Source organism: Nicotiana attenuata, unplaced genomic scaffold (genome assembly GCF_001879085.1).
Source record: "Nicotiana attenuata strain UT unplaced genomic scaffold, NIATTr2, whole genome shotgun sequence".
Classification (NCBI taxonomy): Eukaryota; Viridiplantae; Streptophyta; class Magnoliopsida; order Solanales; family Solanaceae; genus Nicotiana; species Nicotiana attenuata.
Genome location: NW_017673523.1, coordinates 101,956 through 113,472, shown reverse-complemented (window position 1 = coordinate 113,472; position 11,517 = coordinate 101,956). Strand labels below are relative to the sequence as shown.

General features: G+C 37.4%; 1 protein-coding gene across 1 annotated transcript; it reads right to left on the bottom strand.

Moving 5' to 3' along the window:
- Positions 1-10,379: 10,379 nt before the first annotated feature.
- Positions 10,380-10,928, bottom strand: LOC109216625. Its single transcript, XM_019380801.1, has one exon. The coding sequence runs from the start codon at positions 10,926-10,928 to the stop codon at positions 10,380-10,382; it is 549 nt and encodes a 182-aa protein (XP_019236346.1).
- Positions 10,929-11,517: the final 589 nt, after the last annotated feature.

The following is an 11,517-nucleotide window of genomic DNA, read 5'->3' as shown; positions in this document are numbered from 1 at the left end:
TCAATTGTCAATAAGGTTACAGATATTCCAAGTATAGCATGCTTTTGGGTCCTAGACTACCCGGACTTACACATATTAGTAGCTACACACGGGCTCTCGTCCCCTCGTGCATACGTAGCCCCCACAAATAGGAGCACATAACCATTTATTTCACCTATGGGACAATTCCCTCTTACAAGGTTAGAAAGGAGACTCACCTCGCTCCGAAGATCCATATCCGGCCTTCCACGCCCTTCCGAAGACTCAAATTGATGCTACTTGCTCCAAAACTAGCCAATAGTTATGCAAATCCATTAATATATGCTCAAGTGCTCATTACAATCCAATTTATAACAATTCCTAACCCCGATCGAAAAGTTGACAAAAATGCCCTCGGGCCCACGTGCCCGGATCCCGAAAATTTTCGAAGATTAAGCTTACCCATGACTCCACGAACTCAAATATATAATTTACTCTCAATTTCATACCCAAAATCGTGGTCAAGTTCCAAGAATATCAATTTTCTAGGTTTTCCTCAAACCCCCAAATTTCTACCAATTTACATGCTAAAATCCATACATAATCAATATATTTAACTCAAGATAGGTGGGGTTAGCTTACCTTGTTGTTGATGATGAAAAATCCCACTTGAAGCTCTCCAAAATCGTCCACACCCAATGAAAAATGGGGAAAAATGAACAAACCCCCGATTTTAAAAGAACCATTCTGCCTCCAGCACTTTCGCACCTACGGTCCCTTGATCGCTTCTGCGGTTTCGCAGGTGCGGCACTTCTACCGCTTCTGCAGATATCTCACCAGGCCCTCCCTTCCGTTCCTGCGATTCGACCGCCGCAGGTGCGGTCCCGCTTCTGCGGCTGCTTGACCGCATCTGCGGTCCCCTTCACTTCTGGTCCAAACCACATCTGCGGCTCCGCACCTGCGGCCCAATTCTCGTAGGTGCGGTTATACCAGCAACCAGCAACTTCAGCCTTCCAAAAATTCCATTTTCGATCCGTTAACCACCCGGAATCCACCCGAGGCCCCCGGGACCCAAACCAATCATACCAACCAATCACAAAATACATTACGGACTTGCTCGAGGCCTCAAATCATATCAAACAATGCTAAAACCACAAATCGACCTCCTATCCAAGCTTTATGAACTTTAGAATTTCAAACTTCTACTTCCGACGTATAAACCTATCAAATCACGTCGATTGACTTCAAATTTTGCACACAAGTCATATTCGACATTACGGACCTACTCCAACTTTCCGAATCAGATTCCGACCCCAATATCAAAAAGTCCACCTCCGGTCAAATTTCTCAAAAATCGTCAAATTTCTATCCTTAGCCAAATGGCTCCAAAATGCTCCACGGACATCCGAATTCACTTCCGATCGCGCTCCCAACTCCAGAATCACCATACGGAGCTACTCCCAGATTCAGAATGCCAAACGAACATCGATAACACTGAAATGTACTTCGACCCAAACTTATGAAATTTCTTCCAAAATGCTAACTTCCACAATAGGCGCCGAAACGCTCCCGGGTCATCCAAAACCCGATCCGGGTATACGCCCAAGTATGAAATCGTCATACGAACCTGCTGGAGCCTTCGAATCCTAATTCCGAGGTCGTTTACTCAAAAATCCAATCCTAGCTGATTCTTCCAACTTAAAGCTTCCGAAATAAAAATCCTCCTTCCGAATCAACCCCGAACTTCCCGAAATTCAATTCCGACCATACGTACAAGTCATAATACCTGAAATGAAGCTGCTCATGGCCTCAAACTGTTGAATGGCGCGCTAGGGCTCAAAACGACCGGTCGGGTCGTTACAACTTGAGTCAAATAAATTATGACATATATGTTTGGGTCATGTCAATTATAAAACCTTGCGAAAAATGATTAACTTGGAAGTATTGCCTAAGTTTGAATGCAATAAATCAAAATGTCAAATATGTGTGGAATCAAAGTATGTTAAACATCCTTATAAGTCAGTTGAAAGGAATTCAAATCCTTTAGACTTAATTCACACAGATATTTGCGATATGAAGTCAATACCATCTCGCGGTGGAAAGAAGTATTTCATAACTTTTATTGACGATAGTACTCGATATTGCTATGTTTACTTACTTAATAGTAAAGATGAAGCAATAGACGCATTCAAGCAATACAAAAATGAAGTTGAAACGCAACTTAACAAGAAAATCAAAATGATAAGAAGCGATAGGGGTGGTGAATATGAATCTCCTTTTGAACAAATATGTTTACAATATGGAAATATTCATCAAACAACAGATCCTTACACTCCCTAATCCAATGGGATTGCGGAAAGAAAGAATCGTTCATTAAAGGAGATAATTGAACGCATTGTTGATAAGTTATGGTTTGTCACAGAACTTGTAGGGGGAAGATGTTCTTACGGCTAACCAAATACTAAATCGAGTACCCCATAGAAAAACACAATCCATTCCATATGAAAAATGGAAAAAAAGAAAGCCCAACTTGAATTATTTTAAAGTGTGGGGGTGTTTGGCAAAAGTGCAAGTTCCTAAACCCAAAAGGGTAAAAATAGGACCGAAAACCGTTGATTGTGTTTTCATAGGATATGCGACCAATAGTAAAGCATATCGATTTCTGGTTGATAAATCAGAAAATCCCGACATTCATAATAATACGGTTATAGAATCAGATAATGCTGAGTTTTCTGAAAATATATATCCGTATAAAAAGGAATGTGAGTCGATTGGTGAAAGATCTAAACGACCTCGGGAAGAAACAAAAGAAAGTACATTTAATCAGGAGGATTCAAGATGTAGTAAACGTCAAAGAACGTCTACTTCATTTGGACCAGATTTTGTGACTTTCTTCTTGGAGAATGAGCCTCAAACATTTAAAGAAACGATGTCTTCTTTGGAATCATTATTTTGGAAAGAGGCAGTCAATAGTGAAATAGAATCCATATTGAACAACCATACATAGGAATTGGTTGATCTTCCTCCTAGAAATAAACCTTTGGGTTCTAAATGGATTTTTAAGAGAAAAATGAAAGATGATGGCACTATTGATAAATTTAAAGCAAGACTTGTAGTCAAAAGGTATAGACAACGAGAAGGTCTTGACTACTTTGATACATACTTTTCAGTTACAAGAATTACGTCCATACGGATGTTAGTAGCATTAGCTGCAGTGTATAGTCTTGAAATTCATCAAATGGATGTTAAGACGACCTTCTTAAATGGAGAGTTGGAGGAAGAAATCAACATGGAACAACCTGAAGGGCTTGTGGTTCCAGGTAAAGAAAAGAAGGTATGTAGACTTGTTAAGTCCCTTTATGGACTAAAACAAGCACCCAAATAATGGCATGTGAAATTTGACCAAACAATGTTGTCAAATGGTTTTAAGATAAATGAATGTGATAAATGTGTGTACATTAAAAATGTTCCAAATAACATAGTCATTGTTAGCTTATATGTGAATGATATGCTGATAATGAGTAATGACATTGCCAACATAAATGCTACTAAGCGCATGCTAACTAGCAAGTTTGATATGAAGGACTTGAAAGTTGCTGATTTAATTCTGCGGATGAAAATCCATAAGACTCCTCAAGGTCTAGCGTTGCCGTAATCTCATTATATTAAGACAGTACTTGAAAATTTCAAGCACTTAGGGTTTAAAGTTATAAAGACTCCAATTGATGTGAATCTTGCATTAGCAAAGAACAAAGGCCAAAGCATATCACAATTGGATTATGCTCGTGTGTTGGGATGCTTAATGTACATCATGAATTGTACACGACCAGATATAGCTTGTGCTATAAGTAAATTGATTCGATACACGAGCAATCCAGGTCAATCTCATTGGATGGCAATGAAACGAGTTTTGGGATATTTAGAACATATCCAGGGCTTTGCTTTGCACTACAGTAAATATCCTACGGTGATTGAGGGATACCGTGATGCAAATTGGATCACCGGTTCAACTGATTCTAAGTCCACAAGTGGATATATATTCACTATTGGTGGAGGAGCGGTATCTTGGAAGTCGTCCAAACAAACTTGTATTGCCCGCTCTACAATGGAGGCTGAATTCATAGCCTTAGATAAAGCCGGTGAAGAAGCTGAATGGCTCCAGAATTTCTTGGAAAATATTCCATTTTGGCCCAAACCATTGGCACCAATATGCATACATTGCAATAGTCAAGCTGCAATTGGAAGGGCTAGGAGCGTTATGTATAACAGTAAATCTCATCATATATGCCGAAGACATAAAACCGTTAGGCAATTACTCTCTAGAGGAATTATCACGATTGACTATGTAAAGTCAAGTGATAATGTGTCGGATCCACTTACAAAAGGCCTAACTAGAGAGGTAGTTGAGAAATCATCAAGGGGAATGGGACTATGGTCGAGAACAAGTCATTGTGGTGGTAACTATACCTAGAAGACTGGAGATCCCAAGATCTAGGTTCAAGGAGATCAAACAAAGTCATTAATGGCGGTTCAAAATTGTCAACTAAAATTTTGGTCCATTCTCGTGATGAGACAATGTTCAATACCAAGGATAAAGCATTAAGGTTTTTTAATGATTTCTAAATTTGATACGGGGTATATCAAATAGTGTATCTACGGGATGACACGTTTAGGAATCACCTATATAAGTGTGAAGTATTAGCCGCTTCAAGGAGAATTTGTAATGCCAGTTCTCTACACACTTATGAAACCAGGCGGTGTTCATGGCTGAAACGAATACAACAATGAGAACCAAAGACGGTTAAGGGTTGGTTGTATGACTTATGGTTGTCCAGGTATACACCAAAGTTCGAAGGTTCAAAGATATCAAATCTACCGATTGACCGAGTATATCAAACATAAGTTCACTACGGAAAGTTCAAAGGGAAACCTACTTATCCAGATGCAATTAATCCTTGCTTGCGAATCACACAATTTTTCATGCATATTTTCGTGATATAGCCATTCTCCATTCATGTGGGGGATTCTTGGGATTTTAAGTATATTAAATGCTTAAAAGATGGTGAATGGGAAATGGAGGGAAATAAAAATTTTAAGTGAAATTTTAAATTTCCCCCCTTGACAAAGGGACATTGTCCCATATTGGAAGTTTTTAATGGGTATATAAGCAATTGCTCTTCTTTTAGCTCTTAAAGAGTTGAGAAGAAGGCAAGCCTCGCGCCGTCGTCATTGTCGCTCGCTCGACTCGGCTTCGGCTTCGGATTTGGATTTGGATTTGGATTTGGATTTGGTCAAATGATCGATTGATTGATTAATTTTTTGGACCAAATTTTTTTGTTAATAGTAATATTAACAGAAATATTATTAAATATCTGTTTTAATAACAAAATATTAATATTAAATCAAAGAATATTAATATTAAAATCTAACCGTTTCCATTTTTCCGTTTTCTGTTTTGGTAACAGAAAATTAACTACCCTCTTCAATTTTCCCTCTTTATTGTTGAGTAAATAGCCATTTATGTTACGGCTTTTATGCTGTGGCCGTTTTGCATAAACAGCCATTCTGAAGAGTTGCACCTCTTCAGATTTCAGCCCAACATTGGCTATAAATACAAGTCCATTCTCTCAGATTTTCCATACGATTTTCTGGGTTTCTCCTCCTCCTTCTGCATTGTTTTAACTTCAAAGAAAGCAATAGTAAGTGTGATTTGCTACCGAACTTTGTGTTCACTGAAACACTGGGGTTTGAAGTACCACTACACCAGTGTGTAATTCGTTCTATCCTGGGAGGAAATAATCCATAACCTTGGGTACTAGGAGGGGATTAAATTCCTTAAGGAAACAGTGTGAATTCAGTGGGCTCGGATTATCTTTTGTTTCGTTTATATTTTTGTTTATGTTATTTTATTTTCTCCAGAATTATTTTACAATTACAGTTTACTAACTCTATTGACTCGATATCGAGTAGAATTTGAGTAGTGTGCTTAAACTAGGAGCCTGTTTGAATGTAAGAAATTTTTTCTTTTTTTCAATTTTTTTTTAAAACTGTGTTTGGTTATCCAAATCTTACAATTTTTCCAATCTCACTTGAAAATGGGAAGATTGCTAGTCTTTAGTTGTAAAATATGTTGAAAAAAGACATCCACATATGTTGCAAAAACTATAACCAAACACTACTTCATCTTCAATTCAAATTTTAGTGAAATTCCAAATTTAATTTTTTTTTGGAATTCATGTCCAAACGCCTACTATAATTAATGGATCATACTCTACTATAAACACCAAAAGTAGTATAAGAAAGTTTTTATTTTTATAAATAAGTGAGCGAAGAAAATTTCTATGTCATATAGGAAAAAAGTATAAGAATTAGAAAGTTTAAGTTAAAAATTTCTGGATATCATGGCTTATTACTCGAATCAACTCGACCAAATAGAAACTCTCTCTAATCTCTTTATTTAATATTCTCTACCCAGAAAACCATTTCTAATTTCTGGCTTGCTTTGAAGTTCTCCTTAAGCTTCTATGTTCATCTCCACACATTTTTCTAATACTCATGAGTGCTTAGCATATATAGCTCTATGACTATTAGAGGGATGTGTAAGTTTTTTCTTTTTTTTTTTTGGTGTAAAGAAAAATATTTTTAGTCTCCAACCAAACCAGAATTACATTCAAATATTTGTACAAACTAGAAGAATCCTTCTAGTCGCAAAATCTGTTATCTATCCTTTCCTATCTTTTTGTTGTATATGCTCTCTATCCATTCCCTACTTCTTCTCCCTTCTTTCCTTATGTTATGCACTTTTAATCTAACTATGGTTTTTGTTGAATCTGTTTGCACACCATCACTGGACTTGGTACTCTACCATTCCATAGTGCATCATTTCTAGCTTGCTATATCATGTACACCAATGCTGCCAACACTGCTGTGATCAATTTCCTACACATTTTCCCTTTGACATTTCTTGTTAGCCTTTTCCATACTCCATCGATGCCTAAGACGTTTGCCCTCAGTCCAATCCACTTCTTCAGAAGTTTTAAGCATTCCTTTGAGAAGTGACATTCAAAGAATAAATGTTGCAGAGTTTCCGTGCCTTCCCCACATATTCCACAACTTGTGTCTGTGCACATTCCAATTTTACCCAATCTTTCCCTTGTCAATAATCTTTTATGTATTACCAACCAGTTTATGAAACTACGCTTTGAAATATTAACAGAATTCCAAATCCATCTAGCCCAAGGCCAGTTATTCATCTCCCCTTTCCTCCATGTATACCCTTTTTGGATAGAGTATCTTCCTCCCATTTGTTACCATTCATTCTCTTCATATCCATCCTTAAATTTTTCTTTCACACTACATATTCTCTTCTAGTACCAACTACAATCAGTTGGAGGTTGGTACTGTTTCCAGCATGCCCCTTTAATGTATATAAGATCCATCCATTTCACCCATAGATTATCTGCCTTTTGAGCTATATTTCACATACTTAGCAATTGCTGCCTCATTCCATGTCACACAGTCTTTTATCCCTAATCCTCCTTTGTTCTTTGGTCGACAAACCATATCCCAAGCAATCAATGGTACTTTGTTTGTCTGTTCCCTCCCATCCCATAGAAAGTTTCTGCACACTGCAGTAATTCTTTTCAGCACCTCTTTTGGAAGTATAAAGATTGAGGCCCAATATGTATGTACCTATAATAACACTGAATTTATTAACTGAACTCTCCCAGCATAGGATAAATTTCTGGAACCCCATGCCTTTATTCTTGCAGTCATTTTATCAATTAGCACTTCACAATCTATGCTTGACAATTTCTTTGCTGAAATTGGTACTCCAGGTATCTAAAAGGCAGCTTCCCTTTCTGATAGCCAGTTAGTTCACACAAATTTTCTAAATCCTGCTTTGGCATATTAGCACTAAAATGTTTGACTTTCCTGCATTTGTGCTCAAACTAGAAGCCTTTGAAAACGCTTGCATCCCTCTTAATAGAAGCATTACTGATTGATAGTTACCATTGCAAAATAATAATAGATCATCTGCAAAGCACCGATGATTCAATTTTAGCCCTTTACACTTGGTGTGATATCCAAACTCCGTCATTCCTTCTACTTTGCTCAGTATTCTTGTCATATACTCCATACAGATTACAAATAACAAAGGTGAGATTGGATCCCCCTGTCGTAAACCTCTTTCCCTTTTTATATTACCATACAATCCTCTATTCAGTGCAATGCTATATCTTGTTGTAGTTATACATGCCATAATCCACTTAATGAACTTTTGAGGAAAATTCAAAGCATGCAGCATTTCTTCCATGAAAGTCCATTCTACTGAATCATACGCCTTTTTAAGATCAATCTTTATCAGATAGCTCTGAGTTGTATTTTTCCTGTTATACAACCTCACAAGGTCTTAACAAATCAGAATATTTAGGACTATAGTTCTGCCAGCAACAAAAGCACTCTGACTCTCAAAAATCAGCTTAGGCAGCACCAATCTTAACCTATTACACATCATTTTTTATATCACCTTATACACTGTATTACATCCTGCAATAGGCCTGTAGTCTCCCACATTTGTAGCACGAGAGCTCTTAGGTATCACAGTTATCACTGTATGGTTCAGTACTTTCAGCATTTCTCTTGTTCGAAAGAATTCCAGTACTGCAGCCATAACATCTTTCCCAACCATCTCCCAGTTATCTTTAAAAAATTTACTACCATAGCCATCTGGCCCTGGTGACTTCTCTCCATTGATTGCCCATAAAGCTCTTTTAAACTCATTTTCTATGAATTCTGCTTCTAACATATCCCTTTGTATTGCTGTTACTATTGGCTCCTGCCTCATCAGTCCACTATTTACATGCTCTCTTTCCTTATTGCTTGTGCCCAGTAATCTAGTGTAGAATTCAATGAATGCTTTAGCAATTGCATCCATCTTTGTTCTATGAACTCCTTCTAAATCTGTTATTGAGAAGATTCTATTCATATTTCTTCTAGTTTTCATCATACTGTGAAAATACTTAGTATTTAGATCCCCTTGTTCCAACCATTTCACTTTACTTTTTTGCCTCAGATACTAATTCCTTGCTTCCTTCAACTTCTTATACTTCCTAATTAAGCATGCTTCTTCCTCTTGCAATTGCTGGTTCAAAGGTTGCTGCTGTAAACTTTGCTGGCATATAATTAACTCTTCTTGTACTTGATCTGTCTACTTCTAAATTTGATTGGATTTCTTCTTATTTAGCTGCCTTAGTTTACTTTCAAGCTATTCAATTTTCCTACCAATTCATACATTCTGGTTCTTTTTTTTGTTGTCTTCCATCCTTGTTTAACCTTCTCCTTAGTTCTGGTGCCAAACTCCACATATTAAAGTATCTAAATATAGTGCTTCTTATGATATCCTACCCAACTTATTATAGCAGGGCAATGATCAAAAGTCCCTTCATTTCTATAATAGACCTCTGAATCTGGAAGATCCAATATCCATTCATTTCACCAACACCCTATCAATACTACTATATACTCTATCAGAACCACCCTGTTTATTATTCCATGTAAAGAAAGCCCCTGAAGATTTTATACCCTGTAAAGTACATTCATCAACACATTGTTTGAACTCTCTTATTTCTGACAATATAATTGGGCTCCCAATTCTTTCATCTCTATGCAGAACACAGTTAAAATCTCCCATGACTGCCCAAGGTTCTGCCATATGATCATGAATTTCCTTTATGTCCTCCCATAATTTTCTTCTTAGTGCTGCATCTTTAAAACCATACACCAATGTAACTGCCAGTTTCTTCTTTGTACCTCTATGTTGCACTCCATAATGTATAAGTTGTTCTGTAACTTTATAGATGTTTATATCAAACACCATAGGCTTCCACAATTATCAAATTCTTCCTCCTTTATGTTGACTAAGATTTGTACTATATGACCAACTATTACACAAGTTAAGAGCTGCTCTTTGAGCTTTATCTATCTTAACATTAGTCTCTAGAAGTCCAAATAATCCAGCTTGAGAATTATGCGTAAACAGATTCACCTCCTTCTGTTTATCTGGATTATTTAGCCCTCTGGTGTTCCAGAATCCGATCATATCCATGTTTTGGTGGGCTCCCCCCACCTTTATCATATTGAACTACCCTTTTTCCTACATTTTCAATCCCCGCTGTCACTATCTGCTACCCTGCCTGACTTGTACTTCCCCCTCTTCACTAAGTTGCTCCCCTAAAGTGGCAAAAGCATTATCTATCTTCAGAGGTATGTCTTGTACCACTGCATTCTTCCTCACATACTTCCCTACTCTATATCCATGATTATAATTTTGATTCCAACCTTTCTCCACATTTTTATTTTCTACCCTTGTTTCTTTTGTCTGTATTTCTGCCCCTTTCTGCTCTGTTACCTCCTTTTGATCACTTGTTGTTGTTCAGTCTTCTCTTTTTCTTCCTGTATATACTTTCTGCATTCCACAATTTCATGACCATAATTCTTACACTTCTCACACAGTACAGGTTTCCACTCATAATGCCATCCTGCTCTACTATTTTGCCCACCTCATTTTCAAATTTTATACTTATTGGATACTGTTGATTCAATTTTACCTCTACTAGCACTCTTGCATACATTAGCCTCTCCGTTTTAGTAGTAGCAGTATCTGCCTTTAGAGGTTTACCAATTAACCCAGCTATCTTTGTTAGGGCCACTTTCCCCCAGTACTTGATGTCTAAGCCTGTAAATCTCACCCAAATTGGAATCTTCTCCATTTGTTCCTTTGTTATCTCCATATCTGGCTTCCATGGTTTCACAATGGCTGGCTTCCTATCAAACATTTGAACACCTTCTTCCACTACTTTACTTCTACTTTCTGCACTATGAAATCTCACCAGAAATACTCCTCTATTCAATTGTGCAACTTTATCAATCCCTAAATCTCCCCAAATTCTCATAAAGTAACCATCCATTACTACCTGTGGTGGATTTGATCCTAAAACATAACAAGAACAGCTGTTGTCCGATAATCAATCTCATCCTTAATGTTTGCCATTGTAATTTTCACATTCAGCTCTGTATTCTCTTTTAAGAAGTCAATTCCTTCCTCTATTCGAATTAAACCCACTATCTTACTCCATGACTTAGTACTTGGATCTAGGGTTGTAGTCGAACCTGTAATTTTGCTCACTTCTGCTTCTTCTTCCACGCTATCTGCCCAGGATGTCCCATTCTTCATTGAAATTCCTTCAGTACTTTTGTTTTCCCCCGTCGGTGTTACAGAATTGGAAAGCAAATTGATATCCAAAGGTATAATCCCTTGGATTGCATTTATGTTCTTCGTTTTCTTCGCATCTCCCGATTGTGGTATTCTTGTTCGCATTGGATTCAGTGTCTGATTACCTTGGATCTTCTGACCTCCTCCTCCCATCTTCGATTTTCTCGCCATTGTCAGCTTTCACTGGGAGAAAATCGCTTCCTAGAGAGAGAAATTCGACTTTCTTTTGTACTTTCCTTCTCGGCATTTGTGTAAGTGTTTTTGTTCTCTTATAGCTTTTCCCT

What these genes read in the sequence shown, in the direction of transcription:
- LOC109216625 (XM_019380801.1), bottom strand. Translation starts at nt 10,928, where the DNA reads ATGGATGGTTACTTTATGAGAATTTGGGGAGATTTAGGGATTGATAAA.